The sequence below is a fragment of the Ochotona curzoniae genome, unplaced genomic scaffold, assembly GCF_017591425.1.
Source record: "Ochotona curzoniae isolate NIBS_2020 unplaced genomic scaffold, NIBS_Ocur_1.0 scaffold_3835, whole genome shotgun sequence".
Classification (NCBI taxonomy): Eukaryota; Metazoa; Chordata; class Mammalia; order Lagomorpha; family Ochotonidae; genus Ochotona; species Ochotona curzoniae.
Window position 1 is genome coordinate 10,697,916 of NW_024467114.1, and position 27,865 is coordinate 10,725,780.

At 41.9% G+C, this 27,865-nt stretch overlaps 1 protein-coding gene across 1 annotated transcript; it reads right to left on the reverse strand.

The window, feature by feature from the left end:
* Window positions 1-911: 911 nt before the first annotated feature.
* PON3 (paraoxonase 3) lies at window positions 912-27,865 on the reverse strand. Its single transcript, XM_040964590.1, is given in 11 exon segments — window positions 912-1,164; window positions 3,445-3,573; window positions 3,841-3,899; window positions 3,902-3,921; window positions 4,541-4,543; window positions 4,926-5,123; window positions 7,897-8,023; window positions 13,398-13,563; window positions 17,448-17,503; window positions 26,235-26,305; window positions 27,748-27,865. Coding segments are annotated over 11 exon segments (1,062 nt in total). The 5' UTR covers window positions 27,822-27,865; the 3' UTR covers window positions 912-1,005.

The window sequence follows — 27,865 nt, forward strand, 5'->3', positions numbered from 1 at the left end:
AGGACTTTAGAATTGTGTAACTCACTTCAAATTCCTTAGGGACAAATCTACTGAAGATGACCTAGCTGGAGCTGAGCAAATTCACCAGGGAAGCAAGCTAAAAGCAATGGAAAATAGCATCTAGAGGCCCTATCTCATGGTGCAAAGCCAAGCTGAACTGTAGTACTTGGAGATGGGTATCAGTACAAATAATGTTCTTATTACAAAGAAACCCATCAACCTTGCCCTAGAGTAACTTCTCAGATTTCTCAGGTCCTGATTTGTGTGTGTCTGTGCTGCAAGTTTGAGGAGGATTTGGGGCACTTTATGATGCCAGCTCTTGGTTTTGTTTGTGGGCTGGCATTCCTGGGTGGCAGAATATGCCTAGCACCATTAGATAAAGAGAAGAACTGTAAGAAGTTGAACATTAGCTTTTTTCCACTCTGCGCTGAGACTCAGAATTGCCTAACTGCAATCACCAAGGGGCTCTGGTTGATCTGGGGATCTGACTGGCTACAGCCCAGTCATATGTCTGACTGTTGACATAATGCTGGAGTTCTAGATCAAAAATTGAGTATTCTGGCTTCCTGCTACATTATTACTTACTTGGCTTGAAAATTGATGGATAAATGTTAGCACACTCTGCTCCATCATTTTTTTTTACAGATTTATTTATTTATTTTTTTTATTGGAAAGGCAGATATCCAAAGAGAAGGAGAAACAGAGAGAAAGATCTTCCATCCGCTGATTCACTCCCCAAGTGGTGGCAAAGGCTGCAGCTAAGCCAGTATGGGAAGTAGAGCAGCTGGGTCACAGACTGGTGCCGGTGTGGAAATATGGTGCATGCAAAGAGAGGACTTCAGCCACTAAGGCTACCATGCCAGGTGCTGCTCCTTCGCATCGAACCATAAAAAGAGCCATAATCACATGTGTTGTTTTTTTTATTATTTATTCACAGTTCCAACTATCAAACAATTACAGACTGACTTTTATACCAACATGTAAACTTCTTGGAGGAGCTGGAGACTAGAGCTCACAATAGAGTGCTCTGTGAAATATGGTGCCGATGAGCATTTTGCCTTGGTACACAGAAGCCACAGTGGAGCCCTGAAGCACAGAGCCATCGTTGATGTACACGGGGCTCACCTTGGGCTCGTCCGACAGAGCACCGTGGATGCGAAGCACCTGTCAGAGAAGATGGCTCATTATACACTCTACGTGCAAATCCCTGTCCAGCCATGTCTTTCTTCCCAAATATTCCAATACCACCATGTTTTAGAAGTTGACAAGCTATGTATGATGTAGATCTCATCAATAGCTTGTTTTCTTCTGATATAAGTACTAATGTCCTAATATCTATGTGCTAGATAAACTGGTTAGCTAATATTAACCAAATTCCTCAACAGGTAGCTTATAGCTTACATAACTTCAGCAGTTCATTCTTTATACATGAAGGTGGGATCCAGTGGGTATTCATATCCAATTCTTGAGTGAACAATAATCCTGCTTCTATAGGAAGGGAAGAAAATACAGGGGGGGAAATGGTCATGGTACACTCACTTAGAGACTCGCAGAGTGGAACTGGTCATGGATGAACCCTCCCAGACCTGCAGAGTGGCTGGGAAGCACACAGAAGGCATGCTGCTCTGAAACTCTACCTCACGCCTCCCTGCCATGGACAATGAATGATTTCCATGACTAGCCCAATAGGCTTCGTTCGTTACTTAGTTTTAAGCAATCATGTTTCCAAATAATCGGGATCATATTCATTCCAAAAGAACTTGAGAGGAAATGAAAATATTCAGAAATTCACGAGTTTCTACTGACATTTTTAAAAATTAGAATTGGGTTTTGCTTTTTTTAAAGAAAAAAATACCTAAAGAGCCTAAAATTTCATCTCAGATTTGCTGTACGCACACACACGAAAATGCTTCAAACCTAGATCTCACATAGCAAACACGAGGCTCAGCCAAAGGAAAGACATCTGGTAACTGTGACAGCAGAAATATTATCTAAAATAAACAAGGGTTAGACTTGAAAATGAAGATCTGAGAACAGATTCTAAACCATTTCAAACCATCTAAGGATAACAGTGTCTTCCCAGGGGACAGACGTTGTGTTTGAACTTGAGCAGAGAGGTTCTCTCTTTGGGGAAGCACCTGTGTGGGCAAGGTCAGCTTGCTGCCATAAGGGAACCATTTTTCACCTGGAGGCCCAGGCTGCATTTCTGTTTTCTTTTGATATTTCTTGGTGTTATTTTTTAAGAGATTGTGATTAATGTGTTAATTAAAAAAGAAGAAAGTCTTGTTTTCGAAACTAAAGAGCAGTGATATTCTTCAGCTGAAATGACTGTTTATGTTTTATTTTGCCCATTGGGCCTATTACCAGGCTAGGATTCAGATCTCAATTTTCCAGCAGCCCAAACCTGTATTGAAATGTTGTGTTTTTCATCCTGCTGCACCTTCTCCGTGAGGCCTCCTCTGATCATGGCACTTAATCATAGGACTTGCCTTCCCCTTGTTCACAGCAACCCTAATTCCCTTGACTTGATTGCACTGCTTTCCTCCATGGAACTTAAGATGCTTGGCCCCATTAAAAGTTTGTTATTTATTTTACTTATTATCACCATCTGCCTGCCACCAAGAGCAAGGGTCTTGGTATGTCTTATTGTCTAATATAGTCTAAGCAGCTAAAGTCTTGTCTGGTGAGTCATGCGAGTTCTCAATGTTTACGTGAGAAGGCGGTAAGATCTATTGGGTGCTCATATTTAATTTTTCAGTGACCAGTGACCCTGCCTCAGGGAAGGCAAAAAAACAGTAGAGAAAAAAAAAAAAGACAATATGGACCAAGAATTTAGAGCTCTAGCTAAATCCACCAGAGATCTTTTATTCCTAAATTCAGTCAGCAAAGAAACTGTAATGCTCCATGCTATTGTTTTTAGTGCCATAGAAAACTCGATGGTTTCTGTTACTGTTTTAGAAAAGATTTTTAAATAATACTAATAAAATCTTTTAAAAGAAATGTTCTTCAATATCACCTTATAGGAAAAACAAAACTGTCACTTGCTTTTAAGCTACAGTTATTTAAACCCGTTCCTTAGAAATTCATGCTGTGTGGTGTCAAAGAAAATGGCCCCACACTTGACTTTGTCCTTGCCTAACTGCAGGGTTTGCTCATAGTCTACCTCCTGGTTGGCAACACAATATGGCAATCTGCATCATTCTGAATGGTCAAGCTCATGATTTCCCATTATTTCCAGTGGCAGTTTCATCCCTTGTCAAGATAGAACATATCGTTTCACATTGATGCTAACTTGGCACCTGGTCTTTAGCACCTGTTCCTTTTTTGCACACAGAATTTATTTGGTTCTCCAACATAAAACAAGACCCAGGTAAATTCTTGCGAGTCAATTCAACAACTTGTTTGTTCTTATAGCTTTGTGAGCCCAGAGAAGGACAGACTTACTTCTGATCCTGGAGGATCCTCAGGGTTATAGTACAAAATCTTCATGGCATTAGGATGGCATCCTGCCAAGATGTCTCCAGTGGCAGGATCAACAGACAAGTTATCCACTAAGGTGCCCAAATGTATCACCTTCCAACAAAAAGGCAGTAGTAAAGTCATTTTCCCAATGGTCTTTGCCGTCCCCCTCTGCCACCTTCCACCACCATTGCCCTGTACCTGAAACTGGTTTTTAGGGGCCTAGGCTACAGTGTTCTAAAAGTGCAAGTGCGGTTTCACCAGGATTTCTCTAGAAGAATCATGTTTCCTTTGCTTAAGGAGCACATCCTCACATTCTCAGTTCAAGAGTGGAATAAACGTCAGAGACCATGTTGCTTGGGTGAGACCAGATGCTCTTACCTTCCGTTCAGTTAAATCCCAGTTCTCATGCCTTTCCATGACATGCAGGTTCCTCGCTGAGCGTCAGCTACATAGACATATCTTTGAAGTAAATAATATGTCCATTTAAGTCAGTAGCAGCAAACTTTGATACCAATTTTTGTTTTGAATAAGGGGTATAAAAATTCATTCTAGTTCAAAGTGCAATGGCAGCTGCTCCTAAAGCACCATAGAAGATAACGGAGTGGTATGTTTAGCATGCTTGGGGTGCTTTAATTAGGTTTAAATCTGAAATATAACTATACAGTAAAATAATTGTTGTTTGCAAATGAAATACAGACTCAATCTCATTACTTAGAGTCACAAGTTTTTAAAAATAAAATGGAGATAAGTGGCCCTCTTAAAAGAATAAAAGGGTATATACTTCCAAAAATGTAGTGATAGAAATGAAGTATCAGACTACCCTAGGCTCAGTCACAATCTTCATTTTTAAAGAGAAAGAACATTTAGAATTATGTTCCACGAGGACCATCTATATGTATATCCCAAGTTTACATGTCATTATTCTTGGTGGTCCTTTTTAAATAAAAATTTCAATTCTTAACACTGGTAAAATGTCATCTCCCTAAATCCCATGCTGCTCTAGTTTCCTTTTTGAGCAGCCTGTCATTGTGACTAAGTCTGAACCCTGTATAATCACAAAGCCCAATCTAAAGTTCACTTCCTTGGCAAACAATTTTGAATACTGACCTTAGTATAAGTGAAACAATAACTCTAGCCTCATGCAGGGAGAAGTTTGGGACATTTATCCTCTTTTTAGTGTGCTAGGAACGTGTCCTTTAGAATGGTGTAGGAATTATGAATAATGTATCTATGTGTGTGTGAAGAGCGAGGAACATCCCTCCTTTTACTGGGATAGGGGACTACCTGAAATACAAGGGAACAACCGGTTTGCTTTAGATCCCACGTTTACTGTGACTCATGGCCACATCTGATCCTCTGTGCATAGACAGACTACGGAAACCTAGGGACATAACCACCTGTTAAAGGTGGGAGCCCACCAAAATGTTAAGGGCAAAGGGCCAAAACTGTAAAAAAAAGCATACTTATCTTGTGAAGCTGTGATCCCATTGGCAGAATTAAATCCTCTGGCCACCACTTTGACCTCTTTGGGGCTGTAGAAAAGAACGTAAGTCCAGCGAAGTTCCAAAAAGATCTCAAGAAGTGACAAGAAGTAGGTGGTAAGATAGCGGTCCCTGGTGGCATAGAACTGTTCTGGTCCAAGAACCACGATGTCATTCACACTAAAGCGGGAAACAGAGACAGAGAGAGATCATTATCAAAATCACTAACCTCTGTATAATAATCTGTCCATTTAAAAGCCTATGCAAATCAGTACGGAGGCAGAAAATCCAAATAAAGCCTATGACTTTGCAGTTTTCTTTATAGTAGAGACGGGAGCTCTTCTGAGACCCTCAATGAGAACAGCATGAAACTAGGAAACCCACATTAAATGTGTGGCATGGATGAGAAAACAAAACAAAACTTTCAGCTTTTGAATCACTAAGAAATCAGGGCTTTTCTGCATGAACCTGCAGCATAACCCAGAGCATGCTGACCTTGTAACTTTGAGTATATGGCATTATGGGTAATATGCTTTCTTATGTTCTTCAATGGCATTAAAAAAGTTTTTTATTAATGTTTAAATGAAAAAATTTTAAACATTAAGGATGTTTAAATAAGTTTCACTTTTATTACCAGCAAAAAATAATAAACCCCTTTTTTCAGAAGGAAAAAAAAATTTAGAAGAAAAGAAAATAAAAAATGTAGAAAATTAGTTAACTTTTAAAAAAGGAAAATTTGGATGAAACAGGAAATATCTGATATTCGGATGTATCCTTTGCCAAAGTCACCAGGTTACTCCTGTTGGTTTCAATGTTTCCTCTTCCAAAAAAGTTTTTCTGTTAAATTTCCAACTGACTTATGTAGCACTTTCTTCTGCCTCTTTATAATTGCTTCATCAATGCACATATCATGGCGTCTCTGAAAGCCCTCCTTTAATTCTCACTGTGTCACCCATCTTGTTCCTGTTCCTTCACCCAGTTCTGCATGGAGTCTGACAGACTTCCTGCAGGTGCACACTAATGTATCTTCCTCAAGTCTGGGGAACATCTCTCGCCTTCTACACCCAAACATCCATGTTGACATGAAAGCCCGGGAAACCATCACACTTGACACATGCATGACTAGGCATGTGAGCAAGTCAAGGCCTCTAGAGGCACATTTTTGTTTAATGGGAACTGGGGCTGGTGGACAAACTAATCCCTTTCTCATCTTGGCCAAGGTGTCCTGAAACAAGCCAATTCCATGATCTCAAGTAGCCAGCTGCACTTAAAAACGCACAATAGCAATACAATTGCTATGCCTATCCTCCTGTGTGAGTTTCCTAGTGCCTCCATAAGAAACTACATGGCTGAAAACAACAGAAATGCATTGTCTTACAGTTCTGGAGGCAATGAATTGGAAATCAAGGTGTTAGCAAGGCCATGGACCCACTGATTCCATGGGAGGAAATTCAGGAATACTACGAGGCAGTCCCTGCCTGATAAAGGCATTACTACAATGCCAGTACCCATCTGACATGCCAGTGTTCCTTGTAGCTGCTTGTCTTCTTATGTAGGCAGTAGTCATGTTGTATTAAAATCACACCCTATTCTGGTATAACTTCATCTTTACTAATACTGTATAAATGATCTAATTTCCAAATAAGATCGCCTTTTAAGATACTAGGATTTCAACACATCTTTTGGGCGAGAGCAGAATCACAGCCATAACATGTTCCCTTCCCCGCCTCAGGCTGGTTCCTACTCCTTCTCACCGTGTTTCCTAACAGAGTTCCATAACAGGCTTTCCCCTCCCACTGTTCTGTCTGGGAACTCTTTCTGTGAGATCACACTTGTTTGGTGTGAACCTTGCAATCTGCCGGATAAGTGAGTCTCACCCTTGAGAGAATCCCTAATTGGCTGAGGGAAATTTGAGGTGCAGATTATTCTTGTCTCCAATTTCCCAAAAACTTCATGAAAGTTCTCACCTGCAGTGTAGCTTCAGAATGCAAGAACATGTGTTACGGAGAAGTTCAGTACCTTCCAGTTCTTATAATTGGCACCCTGTGTGTCTGGTGACTCCAGATTTCATAGGGGAGAAATTTCTAAGAGATGCTCGTTAGAGAGCAAGGGAGAGCAGGAGAGACCCCCTTCTTTCTATTCATCTACGCTTGGGAGGAGCCAGCTTCTGCCATTTTGGAATGAGTCCTTTAGTGTTGGGCTCATTCGTACAAAAGATAAATTCTTCATTTGTGGCTATAGTGGTGCAACAGGTAGCATATCCACTAAGAAACTGACAAGAAAGGTGCTTGTCATTGCAATCAGGAGCGAAGCTTTGAATTCAGACGCAGTGAGATTTACCCAGTTGTTCTCCACCTATGTTTGATGTCATTTAACAAGTTACCTAACTTGACATTTCTTCAAGAATCAGTTTACTTGTACCTGCTACTAAAAGCTATTGTCAGAATTAAGTTGAATTAAGTATTTTGGCACAGTATTGGTGCTTAAAAAATGCAATTTGTTGTTAGTGCCCACGGACATTCATCAAGTTGTACTTTAAAGCTTTGATTGAACAAAAAATGGTTCATCTGAAGGCAGACTTTAATACCCAGTCGCTAAGGCTCACAGAGTACAACCTACCTGGACAACTAGAAAAGTGGGAAGGCGTTGAAAGAGAGCTCAACAGTAGGTGTTGAGTTGCTGTGATAAAGAGGATGGGATTAAAGCTGGTCCTCTAAAATAGCACCTTTACAGGATTAAAATGCTTTCAAAACACAGGGATATTCAATACTGAATACAATAATTTCCAGTGTGGTGCCTGGCATGGTCACCAAAGGAATGTGTAGAAAGCATTAGGAAAAAAAAAAAAACCACTTTAAAACAAAAGTTTAAGAAACCCTGCTGGATCAGAGAAAACAAAGCACTCCACAGTGGTGAACAATCAAGGGAATTATGTAATAAGTTAATTCCATACCTCTTGAGCAATTCATGTTTTATAGTTTTCAGGTGCACAAGGGAGCGTGGTTGTTCTTCAAATTTAAACACCTCCACCGTAGACTCCATGTGGGGATGATTCACAACATAAAGATATACAGTGTGGTCTACAAGGAAAGAAGCAGTGATTCCGAGATGTTTACTTCAATTGCCATCATTATTAGTCCTGTTTTCATACTTGGTCACCCCTAAAGGTTTTCTTTACACATGCTGTATTTGAGCCTCTCTTTCGGCCAGTTAGGTTGGATAAATGCCAGAATCCCCATGATCATGAGGAAACTGAAATTCAGTAGGGGAATGAGTCAGCAATTCCACCACCACTACAGGCCAGAGGTGAGCACAGAGGGTTCTGTTGCAGTCTCTTTGACCTCACCTACATAATTTTTTCTGATAGGAAAACATGTGTTTCATAAATTTGGATTTGGTTTCCCCAATGGCCCTTCAACTGCAGAAGTGCAGCAAGCAAATAACACTTGACTGAGAACTTTGGGGGTGTGATAATTGTCCACATTGCAACACAGTTCAAAAAAGTATCAGGGCAGTGTACATACTTGACAATAAGCAACTTTTCCCATCTGAACAATGAACTTGTGACAAGAGTCAACGGCCTGAGGTTATAAGAAAATGCTGAGTGAACCCTGGGGCCTTCAAATGTAAATATCAATGCAGAAGAAAGCAGGCCAGCTAGTTCTTGGTGGTCCCTACCTCAGAAATGTTTATTTGCCTGTTTTCATATTGGAATGTGAACTGCTAGGAACAATGTTAAGAATAGGAAGCGCTCAGGGCTCTGTTTTGAGACCAGGTCTGATGAACTCTACAGCTTCTAAAGGGTCTAGTACCATCTTTCCTCTGTGGCACCTGCTTTGTGTTTATCTTCCCCATTTCTCTTATTGATGTGGTTTCCAAAGAAGCAGTAGAGCAAGCCCAACCCTGGTACTCTTGAAAGAGATTGGACATTTTATTTGGGTCAAGAAAAGATGCTCCTTCATGGCATATCTTTCTTCTGGCCTGGCCCAGCTTTGCCCCACAGCCACGGCTTGGCAAACAGAACATAGGTTAGATTTCAGCCTCCAAATGGCCCCGAAGCAAAACACTCTTGCTGGACATTGTGTGAGTGACCATATATGCTGCCCTCTGCAGGACCCCGACCACACAAGTGTCTTTCATAGTGCACTTACCCCTGAAAACCCGAGTTAATATGTAAATTGATATCATCTGAAAAATCCAACCAACCAACCAAACCCTTCCTCCAACTAACCTCAGCTCTGACACTGTCCTTGGCGTTCAGTCAGCCCTAGGAGAATCAGATCACTTAATAGACCTTCTCCAAAGAAGCAGCTCATGTCTAGTACAATAGGGCAATGGCCTTGAACTGTTTAAAGAGAGCCTAGAGTTCCAATATCAGTCCAATACAAAATACAGGATTAACAATGAGACCACCTGGGTTCTAACTTTGGATTTGCCATTTTCTAAAGACAAAAATGGAGTTATTCTTCACTGCATCTTCTAGGATGCTGAGTATCCGTATCTGCTCGACCTGTCCTGTTGGGTTCCTTTCATTATTCAGCTCTTTCTGTACTATTTATTAGCGTTCTGTGTACACAAAGTGCCTACCATGTACTAGATATTGTTCTGGATTCTGGGAATCCAAAGTCACGTGTGCTTCTGTGGTGATTATATTGCAGAGAGGAAAACAAGGAAAAACAAGAAGTAAGCTGAATTCCTAAGAAATGAAATCAGCATGTGGAAGAGCTATTTGCACCCCATGTTTAGAGCAATCCAGTAATAAAGAATCAACTCAGATGTCTGTCATCTAATAACTGAATGAAGGATATGTGGTATACATACAGTGGAATACTACTCAACCATAAAAAGAATGAAGCCTTTTCCTCTGCAACAAAATGGATGCAACTGGAGGCTGTTATGCATAATGAAATAAGACAGTCCCTAAAAGACAAATTCCCTGCTTTCTCTGATATGTGGTAGTTAATATAGAATACAAATATATAAGAACGAAACTACCATGTTCTGATAATTAATTATAGCTCTTGTCTATATTCCTGTGCAACAGTGGTCTTTCTGTTTTTACCTATTGAACATCATGGCTAGTGTTGCATTAAGCCTGTGATTATAAAGTGGAAAGTACATTATTACAAAAATTAAATGGAAAAAAAGGTTAAAAAAAAAGCAGGATAGTTATCCTTTTGAATTTTATCTCTGTAAAACATGAAGTCTGTTCTCTTTATATTAATAAAAAAATTTTTTAAAAGAATACTAGAATGGAGAGATTTCTGCTTCAGAGATTGTCACCACTTGGAGGATCAAGTTAAGCTTATATCTAAAAATAAGAAAGAACTTTGCATGAACGCATGCCAGGAGTAAAAAGAAATGGTATCTTTTAACATTTAAAAGAGAAAAGGTTAGCTAGGCCTTTGATGAGTGCTGAAAGCAGAGATGCAGCCTCGAGTGACAAGAAAGATTCAGAGCCTGGCCCTAGATGATGTGGAGGCTTCTCTAAGAGGCTGTTGAAGCTGCAACCTGAATGATGGAGAGTAAGCCAGGTATGCTGGAAAGGCATGCTGGGCAGACAGGGTGGCAAATGTGCAGGGGTCCTGAGACCTGAGGCACTTTCCATAGCTTAAAATTCAGTGAGATTGGTACAGAGGACATGGGATACATTGGGGAAGCACCTGGAAACCCAGGCTAATGGGGCTTCTTCTCAGATTAATGAGAACAGTAATGGAGAATACTATAAAAGCAGTGAGGTAATCAGATTTGTATAAAAAGTTGCAGTAACAAACTGGATGGAAGTGGTATAACAAGGGGGTTTAGCTGAGGAGGTAAGGTGAGTCCAGGGGAGACAGGCGAAGAGCTTGGTGGCAGATGGTGGCAGAAAGACAGGGAGAAGTGCACAGACCAAGGAGCTGTGGGAGAGGGGACCAAGCATTGTAATACACTGCCTGAATGGGTTAAGAAGAGAGGAAATGTGAAGGCTTTGGGTTTTTTTTGTGGGGGGGTGTGACTGGCTAGGGAATAAATTAGCTACTGACATAGAAACTGGAAAACAATGCGAGATTATTAGATACAATTATCAAGCAAGCTCAACAAATAGAAAGTGCTCATAATACTTCAGGGAAACATCTAATCTGCTTAATAGATCAGTAGTCAAGTAATTTGAAAGGCAACTATTTGTTTGCAAAAATCAGCAAACATTTATGAATGCAAAATGAAGGAACGGAACAGAGATCTATTGCATAAGTGTACTGAAATAAGTATTAGGGATTGATTTGGGTTTTTTAAGTCATTATACTTAACAAATACATAATAATTCCATTATATCATTTCATTAAAAGTCTTGAGCTGCTATACTCATTTGACATGCACTTCATGTAGTCACTATGACTGACACTACGTTGTTCTTATTTTTCCACACACTCCACAGAATCAAAATACTTAAAATTGAATTGGTTTGAAATGATGAACTGTGGAAAAACAAAAATATTAGAACTTATTTTTAAGTATATATGGAATATTCATAGTGTTATATTTTTGTCATGGCTCTTCTGGGCCATAATTCACACATAATTAAATTTACTTTTAAATTGGCAGATTTAGCAGATTTGATTATGAGTGTACCTCAAATTGAAGAAGTTTATTTTGCAAACAAAAAGATGTAATCCCTGCAGTTGCTACACTATATGCGTGTCCATGAGCTTTTCAAAGACTCCCTCCTATAGTCACAGAATTGTGCAACAATAACCATTGTTTCATTCTAGCATAGTTTCATCATGCCCAAAGGAAGTCTCATACCCATTGGGTGCCACCGATTCTGAACTCTTCATATTAATGCAATCATGCAACATGGCTTTTAGTGACTGAATTTTGTCATTTAACATGATGTTTAGAAAGTTCTTTAATATTGTAACATACATCAGGAGATTATTCCTTTTTATCATCAAGTAATGTTCCATTGTATAAATATACCACATTTTGTTTTGGGGGCCATCAGTTGCTAGACATATGGGTGATTTCCATGTTTGGAGTAAAAGGAATCACGTGGCCATGAACATATGTACACAGGTTTTTGTGTGGATTTCAGCTCTCTGGGATGAGAACCAAGAGAACCTGCTGGGTCGTAGGAAACGCTACAGTGAATATTTGAGGAACAGTCCAACTGGTTTCTGAAGTTTCCCAACTCCTACAAGCAAACTGGGATGGTTTAAGCTTCTCTACATTTTTGCTAATGTTTATTACTGCAATTTTTTTCACTTTTGTCATCCTAGGGTATGTGAAGTGGTATACCTCATCCTAGTGTTAATTTGCCTTTCTCTAAGGACTGACATTGTTGAACATCTTTTCTTGTGCTTATTGGTCCTTTATTCTTTAGAAGAAATTCCATTCAGATCCTTTATCCATTTTCAAATTTGATTGTTTCAATCTTTGAGATGTAAAAATGATTTATATTTTGTGGATACAATGTTTTACTAATGTCACATTTTTGGGGGTAACTTCTTGGCTTTCTTGGCGTATCTTTTGGTACATAAAAGCTCATTTTGGTGAGTCTAACTTATATTTTCTCTATCTTTTTAATGTCACGATTATTTTTAAAGAGTCCCTTGTTTTTATTTGATTGGCAGGGTGAGAGGAGCAAGAGAAAGCTTTTCTATCCACTGGTTCACTTGCTAAATGGCTACAAGGGCTGGATTCAAGCTGATCCAAAGTCAGGAACCTGAAGCCTCTTCCAAGTTTCCCAGGTGGTGCAGTGGCCCAAGGACTTGAACCATCCTCTGCTGTCTTCCCAGGCCCCAAGCAGAGAGCTGGATCCAAAGTGGAGCAGCCGGGACGTGGTACCCCTATGGGATGCTGGTGCTTCAGGCTGCACCAGCCAGCTATACCACCATGCTGCGTCCTGATGTCAAAATTGTTTTTAAAAGATTTCTGAGAAATTTTTCAATTAGGTTATGCAAGTGCATAAAAAAGAGGATGGGGCCTAGCGCCATGGCGCAGTGGTTAAGGTCCTCGCCTTGCACGTCCGGGATCCCATATGGTCACCGGTTCTAATCCCGGCAGCCCCACTTCCCATCCAGCTCCCTGCCTGCAGCCTGGGAAAGCAGTCGAGGACGGCCCAAAGCTTTGGGACCCTGCACCCGCATGGGAGACCCAGAACAGGCTCCTGGCTTCGGATTGGCTCAGCTCCAGCCGTTGCGGCCGCTTGGGGAGTGAATCATTGGACGGAAGATCTTCCTCTCTGTCTCTCCTCTCTGTATATCTGCCTTTCCAATAAAAATAAAATAAATCTTTAATAAATAAATAAATAAATAAAAAATTAAAAAAGAGGATGACAGGAAGCAAAAGAGGCTACATTGGGTAAAAAAATCAGTCTTCCTAGTTTCACACCATGTTTTAAGATAATTTCTATTCACATGTACAATTCTACAAATTTTGTTTGCATAGTTATGCTAAAATAATATTATCACCTACCTTTATCAATGAAAGTACTGATCCCATGTGGATTGAATGCTTCTTTATCAAATCCATTGCTAATTTCCAGTTCTTGTGCTCTTGGGTTCTGCTCATTCAGATCCATCAAGAAGATTTTGCCTGGCTCATCTGGTGCGAAGCTTGGCATGCCTGGATATTTTATTCCCTTTAAAAATAAGGAGGAAGGAAACTCACATTCAAATGTGTCAAATAATGTATTCATGAAATGGAAGCTAGAGTCCCAATGCCAAACAAAAATGTCCACGTTTTCTAAATTTCATCTAGATCTCTAGGATGTTTCTGATCCATTGCCGTGATTTGAGCTCGGACTACCAGTATCACCTAAACATTGGCCATGATGATGAGACCGATATTCAAGATCAAGAAAAACTGTTAATTTAGAAAGAAAGAATTGAGCCAAAAAACATAATGCAGGCAGCCAGGCTATGTTACTTTTTTTGAGTTCCTTGTTCTGCCTCTGCCCCAGATCCTGTCTCCTTCGAATGAGGAAGTGAAACTGCTAACATTCTTTGTATTCCTGACACTTCATAACTTGGCCTTCTCAGAGCAGTGACAAGGGGTGTAAGATTAAATTTTATTGTTCGTCTTCCCACATTGATTTTGTTACACAGCGGCAAATAGCAGAATCGGCAGAGAATTAAAGTAGGGATTCCCCCCTCTTAGAATTTGATGATTTCTGCCCAGTGTTACTCCTATCTGACACAAATTCTTCTCTCCAAATATTGCAAGACATTCTAGGAACTTGGATAGTAACCCTTTCCACTATGAGGACTAGGTGTTAATTAACTCACAAGATATATCCACGAATGTATCAGGCTTTTGCTGTGTCAAAACTTGGGACTCATTTATTCTACACCAGTTACAGGATGGTCTGTTTTCTCTCCATGTACCTTCTCCAAGACTCTGATCCATAACAATATCAACAAGCCTGTAATTCCCCCTGTCCTCGTATCTGATTGACAGTGCATTTAAATTTTCTCCTTCCTACTCTGTCTCTCTCGCTCTTCCTTTATTGTAAACAGCCAAACCACACTTATACACATACTTATAAAAATATTATTCTTGGCCTCCTTGTACAGTAATCAATTTCCCCTAAATTCTTCCACCAACATCTTCAAGCTTTTCATAGAACAATCTTTCTATGTCCAAATCTTTTTCCCAGCATTGAGTTGGGGGCTAGGGGATCCAGGTGTTCTCCCAGACAACGCCAACATTACTGAAGAGGATATGCTAATTCCCTTTTCTGTTCTCCTTCAGCCTCCACAGCTAGGAGATAGAAGGACATGCCCGAGCCACTCTAGACTTCTGCTTCCAGATCAGCAATTCTGTCGCTGTCAGCTAGCTGACAGTTTTTCAAGGAAGCCATGCCATTTGCTTTATTATTAAAAATCTCTACTAACTCTCTTTGCCCTGGTCTGGATCTTCTAAAGGGCAAGTGACAAATCAAATGTAAAGACTTCATTGCAGGACCATCACCCCAAGATCAGGCATATGTTCTAGTCAATTTCTTGTTCATTCTAATAGGTGAAAAGCTGGATTTTTCCAACTATCCTAAGTCCTTCTAGAACCCGCACCTTCTTCCTTTACATTTGGGGTGGACAACTTTACTTTCTACTTGCTCAGGGAGGCAGCTCCAAGCAGTGCACCAGAGTAGGTGTGTGGGGGAGCTTTGGGAGAAAGCAGCTATGAGGGCACTTACTGCTGGGAAGTGGAAAAGCTGGATATTCTAAAAGTGAAAATTATCTGAAAGGGAGGCATGGGTGGAGCACTGCGAGCCGACTCAGCCTACATTAAGTGCTTTGATCAGTAAAATGCTCTGATAAGTGTGTAGATGGTTGGCTCTTTTGCTACTCAAGACAGTCAAGAAAGAGCTGGGCAGCAGTCCCACTGTGTGCTTGTGATTGCAAGCAATCCTTTCAGTACCATTCTCCCGAGAAGATGGTGAAGGTCACTTGACAGTGCAAGAGTCTTAGCTTCCCCAGAGCACAGGTTTATGTATGGACAATCATGGAGAGCCTTCAGAGTCCTCACCCGCCAGCACATGCATTCCACCTGCTTGTGCTGGTTGTTAGGTACCAGATGTATCAATGAAAATTCTAAAACCCTGGCCTTGGGGAGCTCAGAATATAGTGATGCAGCAAGCAGCAAGCAAATCAGTATGCATGATTCAAGGCAGTCTAAGCACAGGGGATGTGGGAGACACCTCAGCCAGCTGGTAGGTGTGAGGAAAGCTTTCCCAGAGGAACTCAAGCACCAGCACAGCGAGGCCTCCCAGAGAACTAGGCTCTGCTCACAAAGTGTGAAGTAGGAAGTTATCATGCAGGCCAAGAGAAGCATGCCAAGTCCTAAGGCAAGGAGAGAAATATCCTGTTTAGCATGTCTAATTTTACTAAAATGATCGATTGCACAGAATTACTTTTTATCAAGGGCGGGGAATCATTTTTTCTTGCCAAGGGCCACTTGGATATTTATAACATCATTCCTTGGCCATACAAAATTATCAACATTAAAAGTAGCCTGCTACGGATTTACTAAAATTTGAATCTGCCTGCAATTGTCTCAGCAGGGCCAGACCCAATGCCTTTGAAGCCCTTATAATACCCAGATTAGACTTTCTGTACTCTTGCAAAATTATCAGCCTCCGAATGTCTTCTGGGTAGCAAGACAAGATGGTAGTAGAAACCCAGAGCAGATTTGTATTTCTTATATAGCAGAAAAATGAAAAACAAGCAAAGAATATAATCCTTAGCTTCTAAGCAGGAGCTGTTAGTATACAAAAAAAGAGATACGTCACTCAGAACTTCGTGCTGACATTTCTTAGGGAACTATTTATGATGAAACTATCTACTTTCTGGATAGCAATAATTCAGTGTTGCTAGACAGTTCTGCTTTATATAGATTTTGGGAGAAAAAAATAAAATCCCACCCACACATATCACCATCAGGATCAACACTGGTTCACAGAGGTGAAATGAGACCTCCACTGGACTCTAGCGTGCACAGTTATACATCCCCTCTTTGGTTGCCCAGAATATTTCTTTATTTAAAATTTGTGGAGGGAGCCCTAGGTTAAGATGCCTCGTACCATATCAGAGTACTTGGGTTTGAGTTCAGGCTCCAACCCTGCTTCTAACTTCCTGCTCGTGTGGACTGTAGGAGACAGATAATCATTAAGTCATTGTGCTCCTCTTGAGTTCCCTGCACCTGGCTTTGGCTCAGCCTGGTCCCAGATACTGCAAGAATTGGGAAATGAATCCATGGAAAGGACCTCCCTCAGTCTCCTTCTCTCTTGGCCTCTCAGATACATCTTAAAGTAAAAGTAAAAACTAAATACAAAACAGATATTCTTTGGTGTTACTGTGCTAGCCAAACATGAAATACTGGGCGTGCAATTTTAGTCATTGAAATTCACACTGAAAATGTGGTAGATCAGTAAAGGAAAATGTTAGGTTCCCATTTCCAAGTGCTAAATACATGATAATCTGAACACTTCACAAATATACATTATTTGTTCATGGAATTTGGTCCTGGCATAGCTTCCTGGTCATCCCAAACCTTGGAAGGTAGTATTGGGAATAAAATGTTTTTGAAAGCCATGAGAGGAATGGCAGGGAACCCAAGATAGAAAGTGCTCAGGGTTTGGAATCAAATCAGTTGGCATTTGACCTACTAACATTTGGACACAGGCAGGCATGGCAAGAGGAACAGTGGCTAGTGAGAAGATGCTGCTGCTCAGCAGGCACAGAGGGCAGTACTGGGGATGGCAGAGGGCATCCCAGGGCTCAAACGGAAATCAGTGCTTCTTTATTGAGAACCTGGGGAGTGTGCAATGGCCCAGTGGATGCTGCCGATCACAGGGCTGTCTACGCTGGCAGTCTCCTGACGTGATTGAAGCACTTCTCCAGAGTCCTGCTTTCCTTTGGTGCTGTGAGAGTGTCGAGGCCCATCTGGCCTTGTGAGTCAGCAACACTAATGCACTGTGTACACAGCTATTGACACGAGCAGCAGAGTGGCGCAGAAAATACTCACGCTGGAGATAAAAGCCAGCCCACTAGGAAGTATATCAATATCTTCTGAGCCAGCTTCTGCAAAAGAAGCAGAAAGATGTATGGATGAAGGCTTAAAAAAAAATAAACCCCCTCGTTCAAAGTTTGAACTTCCTTTGAACACCCCACTGCCCTTTTCAACCATTTGCTTGAAAAATATGAGCTCTCAGAAACCCCACCGTCTTGCTGCTCTATAGACACACCTGACTCAATCTCCTCAATTATTAAATAAGATTTTAGAACTCCATTTTCAGGAGAAAAAAGGCAAATAGTAAAAAAAAAAATTAATATCCTAGGTTTACCCTTTAAATACAATTTCCAGGACCCATCCTGAGAGATATCATGTTATTCCCCATAGAAGACTGAGGGATAAAGTTGGAAAAGTTACAACTGTGCCAGTCGTTGCTCGTCCTCTTCACCAAGTATTCCTTCTAACTTGCTGTTGAGGCCTAACAATCTATCATGACTCAATTCCATTGGGAGACTATTGAGTAATTATTCCATGTAAAAGGAGTAAGTTCTAGGATAGACTATTGGACATACAATGTTTAAAGAGCGTTTGCTCACAAATCTTTCTTGCTGAAAGCTTGTTTTGAGCATTTTTTTTTCTATAGAAAGAGGCACATAAAAGTGAAGATCTCCTGAGAACATGATAATAAAAGGTCGGTGGGGCTTGCAGTGAGCAGACAGATCCATATAAAGTGTGGCCTCAAACAGGCAGGACTGAGACAGAAGGCAGCAATCACTTAGTGTGCAAACAATTCTACAAATATGTCAGAACAAACATATACCAGAGCCACATATGTTTCCTCAGATGTGATGTTCATACTGTTCCACGAAGGAGGGAACTTAACTGGAAGCAGCTTATTGAAAGGGACTTTATCATTACTTCAACTACTACAGTAAGATGCATGCAATACCACATCACAACCCCGGCTAGATGTGGGGCCACAGACTCCCCCTCTCCCTTTTCCCTCCCTCCCTTACTACGTCTATAATGTCTATGTGTATATCTATATCTGTATTACATTTATAGCTAAGTCTACATCAACAGCTAGGTTTGTACCTAATTCGCTCAAGGCATGAAACCTGGAAGCCCTGAGTCAAACATCACAAAGCAAGTGATGTTGAAGCTGCACAGGAGACTACAGGGAGTTTACACGAGGTGCGAGGGGATGCCGGAAGGGGCCAGTTGAATATGGTGTTTGAGTGACTCTCCCCAGCACAAACGGAACAGGTTGAACAGTCTCTACTAAGGTCTGTCAGATGCGTGAGCAATGGAGTCATTGTTTCAAGGCATCAAGTGTTGAGGTGGCTTGTTGTATAGCCTTGGAAATTGGGACATGTGGGAAAATGGTTACCTGGGAGAATGAGTTGCTAGGATGCCAACAGGCGATTGGTAGAGGAGAGGGGGAACGTGGACAAAGCCAAAGAAAATGCAAAATGCGAATCAACAGAATGTGAGCCACAGACCCTGAAAGTGGGAGAAGGCAAGTAATATTTTATGCATTATACTGAATTTTGCAACTGATCCCCAACCATCAAAATGAAAATGAAATTAACCAGAATTTCCCACTTCCCAAACATCCAGCTAAGAAGGATTTACCTATGTGGGGGTATTTTAGAACCCTCATAAAAAATGTGGGATTTTTTTAAGATTTATTTATTTTTATTACAAAGTCAGATATACAGAGAGTAGAGACAGAGAAGAAGATCTTCCGTCTGATGATTCACTCCCCAAGTGAGCGCAACAGCCAGTGCTGCGCCGATCCGAGGCCGGGAACCAGGAATCTCTTCCAGGTCTCCCATGTGGGTGCAGGGTCCCAAAGCCTTGGGCTGTCCTTGGCTTGCTTTCCCAGGCCACAAGCAGGGAGCTGGATGGGAAGTGGAGCTGCTGGGATTAGACCCGGCGCCCATATGGGATGCTGGCGCATTCAAGGCAAGGACTTTAGCTGCTAGGTCACGCCGCCAAGCCCGATAAATGTGTTTTATGAGAAAAAAAAAAACCCGCATATATTTGGAAGGCATTGTACCATAATAAACGTATTTTAATTCTATTTCTCCATATCCTCAAAAAGCCTGAAAGATTTAGTGGTATTTCCATATTGAGCAATAAAGGCATTCCCTCGGGGAGATTGAATGAAACATTCTAAACAATTGCACAATCACATCTAATACAATCTGGTTACGTTTTTGTTTTCTCCTGCCTCTCAGAGCACACACTGTTGATTTCCTTTTACCCTCATCTCCTCCCCACCTGTGACCCGAAGGTGGACGTCCTCTATGCTCTGCTTTGCATTTTTCTGGTGACAGGATATCCATTCTCCTTGCGTGGTTCACTCTAGCCCCGTCGTTAGGGTTCCACTCACAAGGACTTCATTTCTAATTATCTAATTCAAGCCTCAAGTTTTAGACTTCTGTACTCATCCATATATTGACCATTTTTATCTGATTTTTCCATTCCTCTTATTCAACAGATTCCAATCTGATCTGGACATTTCTTCCAATCTTCATTTTTATCCTGATGACATTTTCATTCCCCAAGAACCCAAAGCAGAACCTTGGAGTTACTTCTGTAGCCTCCCTTTTCCATAATCCCTAATTCCTAATGATCATCAGCCATTCAAACTCTGAAATTTTGGAGCTGCTGTAGTGTGACATGTCTAGGTGCTGTCTGAAATACTGGCATCCTATAAGGGGGCTAGATCATGTCCTGGCTGTACCGCATCTGATCCAGTTCCCTGCTAATATGGATGGAAAAGCAGTGAAAAATGGCCCAAGTGCTTGGATATCTGCACCCATGCAGGAGACCTGGGAGAATTTGTGGTCTGGCACAACCCTGAGTGTTGCAGCCCTTTGGGGAGCAAATAAGCACATGGAAGATTTCTCTTTCTGTCTTCCCCTCTGTCTGTGTTATTCTGACTTTCAAACAGATCTTTTTGTCTTTAAATAAAATTTTAGAATTTTTCTCCTGGATTTTTACAAGAGCTTCCCAACTGAATATCTTTGCTCCTCTACAGCCATTCTTTGTGCTGCTGAATCAGGTATTTTAAAAGATTTTTTTTAAATTTTCATTGGAAAGGCAGATCAGATTTATGGAGAGAAGGAGAGACAGAGAGAAAGACTTTCCACTCGCTGGTTCACTTCCTAAATGGCCTCAACAACTGGAGGTGAACTGATCCAAAGCCAGGAACTTCTTCTGGGTCTCCCATTTGGGTGCAGTCTCCCAAGCCTTCGGACCATCCTCTACTGCTTTCTCCGGCCACAGGCAGGGGGCTGGATGGGAAGTGGAGCAACCAGAACATGAACTGGCACCCATGTGAGATCCAGGTACTTGTAAGATGAGGATTTAACCATTCAGCCATCATTCTGGGCTCCTTGAATCATGGTTTTTTTTTTTCATTGTAAATTTGATGTTCTTAATCACTGGTCTAAAACCTTCTAGAGACTTGCCAGGACTGGCAATATACATTCCAGGACCTTTTCTCTAGATCCAAACCCTTCCATCTTGGACCAAGTCTCAGTTCTGGTGTTTCCATCTCCCCAGTCTACATTCCAGCTGTGCTGAAGGGCTTGACTAATTTGTGAAATAAGTAAACCAATCGCTTGTGAGCCAGCATACATGTTGTTCTCTCCTCTTTGCCATACTCAAATCTTTCCCATCAGAACCTCATCTCCACTTAGAGGTATCAGCTCTTGCAATGAACTTGGGAGCCACTGCCGCAGAATTTCCAAACTCTGTTGGTTTTTAATCCTGCATGCCTAGTAAGATTACCCATAGTTAACTCCCCCACAGATCCAGGACTGTTAAAGTTCTCAATAAAAGCTGGTTGATTCAGTAAATAAATACTTTAGTTTCCTTGAAGTTCATCTTGTTTTAAGGTTAGACTACTGTTCTAATTTTCTCTGATACAATGGTTTTTCTAAATGATCTTTTGACTTGATGATGGAACAAATCAACATGCATTCAGTAAAAAACTATACTTAAAATTGTGAATTTTGATCTTTTTCCAGACTGGTGTTACGCACCATAATCTTCATTTATGAAACTGGGCAGTGGCCATAGCAGCCATAGTTCCCAGTCAGCCACATACTCTGGAGGGGAAAGAGCTGACACTCTATAGCATTCTGTGTTGCTAAGCTAGAATGTTCAGGTGAGGTGTAGCCAATGGACTTTAACCTATAATATTTATAACTTACAAGGAGCTTATCAGGATGTAACTCCCTTGTAAGTTGAAGAGCAGCCATACAAGATAATCTGAGCGTTTTGCTGTTTAGATCTTTTCTTCCAAATGACATTTTAGTTATCTTGTCAGTAACTTGTCTACAAATGAGCATTTTCTTGAGGGGTTTCGTGCATGTCTTTATTTGCCCCTTCCAGAACCTGGAGATCTGATGCATTATGGTAAGAAGTGGAAAATTACCAACTTCTTACACAATGTCGCCAACCTTATTTAACCTCACCGGCATGCCACCTGCTTGATAGGCCAGTGCCTCTGGGCAACAATGGCACCAGTGGGAGTAAGAGCTCCAGGCACCTTCCCCTGATCCTTTTCCACACACATGAGCTTGCACAAAACATTCATGGAAATCTAAAATCAGTTTTATGAGTAGGTGCCTACTGCTTTTAAACCTGTCAGTACTACTAGTGCCTGGGCTAACTTAGTTCTTCAGTTATCTCTTCAATTGATCCCTGTAGGCATCCTGAGAAAGAGTTCCAGGCAAACATTGCTGCTAGTCCATTTCACATCTTGGACAAAAGGTTCCTACATCCAGCTAAGGAAACAAATGGCACTGATGATGGAGCGGAAGCACATCTTGAGCACACAGGAAGCTACAGAGGGGAGAAGGGATGGAAGGGAAGTGAGGCAGATACAAATCCAGAGGCTGTCTTCCTGGTAACACTGCCCAGGAAGAAACCTAACATATATATTTATAAAGTGTAACTTTGACTAGAATCCAAGTATAGCTGAATAACTGCCTATCCAACACCTATCCTTTGCCTTTAAAGTCTGAAAGAATAAACAATACCAAGTGATTTAGGAGATATGATTCTTAGTGGGAAAAATATTTCAGCTCTTGATCTCTCATCTAAGACTTCTGTGAAGAAAACTCAGACAGCAAAAATCAGAAAGAGCTTCTTCCACCAGTTAAATAAACCTGAGAAATCTGATCTTGAAGGAAGCTGAACTGCGCATCTCACTCTGGCTGGTACTGCTTTCTATACCCCATCTGAAATCCTTCAGTGGCTCTTTGGCATCATGAAGGCAAAAGGTTCTGCCTGTTGAATAGATGGATCTTGTGTGGGTTGGCCTACTAAGTATTTTCATGTATTTAGCCTTCATTCTTTTGATTAGCCCATATTTAGTAATATTGGAGCCATTTGTATCTCAGAATGTCTATTTTCAGCTGCTGCAATACTTTCTTGGGACTTCTATAAGGAAAAAAAAAATCATGTTGCTGGTAGATAACAAAGGCAGTGTTACTCAACAGAGTATAAAGGCACAGAAAAAACCAAACTGTTCACATTCTAGCTCCTTGATCCTCTGCTTCTGGATTATTGGGTAAGCTTCTGAAGCATTCTAGGTGCTTTGTTGATTTCCTATCCCCAAAGTATGAGTAACAGAGTTCATGCCACAGATACATGTGAGCATAATGTTGATGTAAAGAACACGATGGAATGCTTATAGACACTGGGCCTTTTGATAAAGCAGCTTTTTATTTTCAGATGTCAGCCCTGTCCAGTTGGCAATAATCCATGGTCATTCTAACTTTGGGTTAGTTCTCCAATATAAAATGTAAATGTACCAACAGACAGGAGAAGTAATACAGAATTATCCTCTCTCGTTCCTATCCAGCTTTGGAATATTTTAAGTCATTCTCTTCAAAGTCATTGTGTAAGCAGAACACTGACCCAGGAACACTACAGTTTCAGGCCCTTAAATCTAGTTTAGTTGCGCAACTTGAAAGTCAGATTAACTCTTAGCAATTATCCAGGCCAATTATCCCCGTAATTTGTTTGGCAGGCTCACATTTTTTGAGAAGTATAAAGGTGTATGGCCTAAGCTTGCACAGTACTTCACAAAACAATAAATGGATGAGTGAATGTCAGGTTTCCTTACTTTACAATTGAATCCTGACCCACCATCCCAATAAATTGATGGGAAATACAATCCAAGTCATTAGCAAGGTTCTCTGTTAGGGTTGTCTAATGATTCTAGGTGGGTGTGGGTCTTAAAACCAAGATGAGTATTTTTTGGAAGCCCTATAACCTTCAGTCTATACTAGTCCCTCATTGAATTAATTACTCATTGTCAAACCAAGTATGGTCCATTTAATTTTCACAGTTATTCCAGTTCCATGTCATGCATGGACACCAGGCTGTTAGCTGAAGCTGGGATACACTGTGCAAAGGGTGCTGGCCCCCAAAGGATACCTTATCACCATTCATTCTGAGGTGTCAGGCAGTGGAACAAAGGTCTGTATAATTCAGAGAAGTTTTATCCCTTTATCAGAAAACTCTGAAGAAGCTCAAGCTTTTGAAGTTTTTTTTTTTTAACTGAAAAAAAAATTTATTTATTTGAGAGACAGAGAGAGAGAGAGCAGGAGGGGCGGGGGTGAGGGGACTCATTAGCTGGGACTGGGCCAGGACTCCAGCCGAGAGTGGGGAATAAATCCAGGTCCCCCTGCGGGAGCCAAAACCCAATGACTTGAGCCAGCAGTGACACCTCTCATGGTATACATTGGCAGGAAGCTGGAGTTTGGAGCCGGAGCTGGGACCTGAACCCAGGAACTGCAATGTGGGATGTGAAGGTTCTAACCAGTGCTTAAACAGTGATGCCAATACTCAAAAGTCAGGAAAGGGGTTGTCCTGGGTTCTTCCCACTTTCCTGCTGGCAGCAAAAGCCACCTCTACGATCCAGGATACTCATTTTGGGAAATTCAGCTTTGAAGGGGTGGGTGTTCGGTACTGTGGTTAAGATGAGGCTTGGGATGCCCACATCACATGTCACAGTTTGCCTGTGTCTGCATCCTGAAGCCATTCTAGCTTCTTGCAAATTCAATGTGTCCTTGAAGGCAGCAGGTAATGATGGCTCAATTGCTTGGGTTCCTGCAACCCAAGCAGGAGAATCAGAAGGAGCTCCAGGCTGTTGGCTTTGACCTGGCCCAGCCCCACATACTGTGATCATTTGCGTTTGGGGGACTGGACCAATGGACGGCATGAGAGATCTCTTTCTGTTTCTCTCTATATAGTTCTCTGTCTGCCTTTTAAAGAAATAAAAATTGAATAACAAAAACGGCAGAAAACAAAAAACTCAAAAGGGCTCATTTTCTGCTTATGTGTGTATGCATGAAAATCAGGAAAACAAAATGCACATTCATACAAACACATACATACAACTCTCCTGTCACCTATTGATCAACTGGGAGTCCTCAGATCTCATAGTCAAAGCCAGAACACAGCCACAGTAGCTAGGAAGATAAAGTAAGCGAGAGTTGCCATGCATGGATCAAGCCTTCCAACTGCTGGGGAAGTTGGAGGAAATAAGTGACTTGTGGTTGATTTCAATAAACAGAGAGCTGGGATTCCATTCTTGCTGTGCAGAGGTGAGAAAGGGAAAGGGAACAACGAACAGCCTAGGCCCCTCATCCCACCTTTTCTCCTAGAAGCAATGTGAGGAAGAAGTGGAGGTGTGCAGCCCAAAAGAACAAGGGATCGTGGTAATTCGGAGGTGAGATCCATCTCTGGAGGAGTCACAGTGACACAGATATGCCGCTAATAGTCTCATGTGGGAACAAGAGGGACCCTGGGAAAGCAGATCGTTCGTGGACTTTGCCCAAGTCTCCTGCGAAAGGGAACACTATCTAGTGGGGCAGTCCAGCAGGAGAGATGTTCCTGAGTGGGAGACAACGGGGCAGGGGATGATAGAAAGGACCTGCTGATTTCCATGAAAGATGGGAAGGTGGAGTTGTCCTTGAATGGACAGGGAGGTCTGCTGTCTGAGAAGTCAAAAACTAAGCTGTGGATTTTAGATTAAATTCTTAAAAGGCATCAAGGTATACTGTGAGTTTTCAAAAATTATTTATATATCTAGCATCTAATTTTATTTGAAAGCCAGAGCGAGAGAGATTCATGTCTCTGGCTCCCTGTCCAAATACCTGCAACAGCTCAGGCTTGGCCAGGCTGAAGTCAGGAGACTGAACTTGAGTCTGGGTCTCCCACAGGAGTGGCAGAAACCCAAGAACTTGACACATGACCCCCTTCCTCCTGAGGGATGCACTAGCAAGGAGCTGGACTCGAAAGCAGAGCTGCAATCAAATCCAGGCACTCCATGTGCGGTGTGGGCACCCCAAGGCATGTTTTAACCACTGTCCCAATTGCCCACCCACTGCCAGATTAATTTTGGAGCCAGAAATGTCACCAAGAAATGGGTGATGGAGATAGAAGATAAGTCAGGGAGGTAACAAAGGATGGAGACACTGGCAGAGGGAGACCAGGAGCTCGGAGCTCGTGGGGATAGGCAAAGACAACTCCGAGGTGATCCCCACATCAGGAGACATGTCAGGAAGACAAGCAGGCAGAAATGGGCCACAGACCTGGGTCCTTAGGAGACCCCTTGTGTGGGGCCACGTGGGGAAAGCAGCTGGGGTAGAAGGCACCAAGAGGAGCCAAAGCAGGAACAGGGGACTTCGTAAGTTGGCATTGCTCAGCCGGGTGGGGCTGAGTCCTGCAGGCAGCTGGGCCCTCCTGATACTGTCCCAGACATACCGATTCCCTCAATAAGGCGACAGCTCTGGGGTTCTACGGGCTCCAGTTCTCGAACTGCACCAATTCCTTTTCTGTAGAAGACAGTGACAAACACAGAGGTCAAGGTACAACCTGGCAACCCATGTCCAACTGACCTTGGCTTTTAATCACCAGTGCTTAACTCTTTTTATCCTTAATTGATATAGACAACAGATGTAATATACACATTTTTGTACTTGTATTTGCTTTCATAAGGTGCTGTTACTTGGGTAATGTACCTGTTTTGGGTAATTTGACTGCAATTACTGGAAAACTACAACATGGTTTTATAGGGAAAAAACACATTATTTCAATACATACTGAACAATGTTGGTAACTTAAATCCACAGAATAACATTATGTAATTTTCTAAAGTAGTATCTATTGTAAATTTGCACTCACTTTATCTTCCACAGTTTTGAATCTGACTTACCCAAACTGTCTTCCCAAAATGCCAGAGTCTCTTAAGAGATTAACTCCTTAGCTTTTATTTTAGCTAAAAATCTTAGACTACCATACTTTGCAAAAATGTAACTTCACGGAACTGACCACCCATGGGCCAAAGCATGTTTCCAGTCAGCATTCTGGTTTGTACAGTGAAACATTCTTCTGAATATATTATTAAGGATGATTTAAAAATCTAGCGGGGAACACCCCATATAAGACTTTCAGTTTGTCATAAATATGCTTTTTTTTTTTTTTTAGTTTTTCTTTACTGTGATTGCATGGTTGCCCTGGTAACCAATGTTACAAAAACACTTTCAAGCTGATACACAATGTGTTAAGTAATCGGTCACCTGGCACCTCAACAGAGGTGAGCCTGAAGACCCTGGCATCCACAGGGAGAAAGCGAGATAACTTCAAGACCACTGGAGTCCACAAGAATCCCAGGCAGCAGGTCAGGGCTCCTCCCTGCCACACTTGCCCCTGCATACCATACCTACTCAATGCCTGCCGCCACCTGCAGGTTTCAGCTCAACACAGCCCACTCCCACTCAGGGTCAGCTCTTGGAATCTGAGATGGGTTCTAACTCAAAGCTGCATGCTGTCTAGACAGGCCTGGGCTAAGGCTGAGTCACCCATGAATGTCTCCTTGATAGCCTTGTCTGCCACCTCAAGTCCTGAGCTCCTGCTAGACTGTTGACAAGTGAAATGTGTGTGTGTGTGTGTGAGAGAGAGAGAGAGAGAGAGAGAGAGAGAGAGAGAGAGAGAGAAAGACAGAGAGAGAGAGACAGAGAGAGAGAGAGAAAGAGAAACACAACAGGGTCAGGGGTGTCTGTCCTTTAGAAAACAAATGTGGGCATTTCTGCCCTGTCTTTTAGGAAAGTTAGGCGGGCAGTTCAGTAGCCAAAGAAATGGTTCCCAGCAGGGAGTTTTCAGGCTGCGTCTCAGGACTGAGGTCCGGCCGCTCATTCCAGCTTGCCTGCCTTGAAAGCCACTTCGGGCAGTCCTTGCCCTCCCCTGGGAGAGGACAGAGTCAGGGTGCCTGACTCACCTGAACGCCAGCAGCCGCTCTCCGATTAGGGCTAGGCAGACCCCCAGTAGGGTCAGGATCAGCAGCTTCCCCATGGTCCCTGCGTGCCAGGTGGCAAGGAGCGGGCGCAGTGATCTCC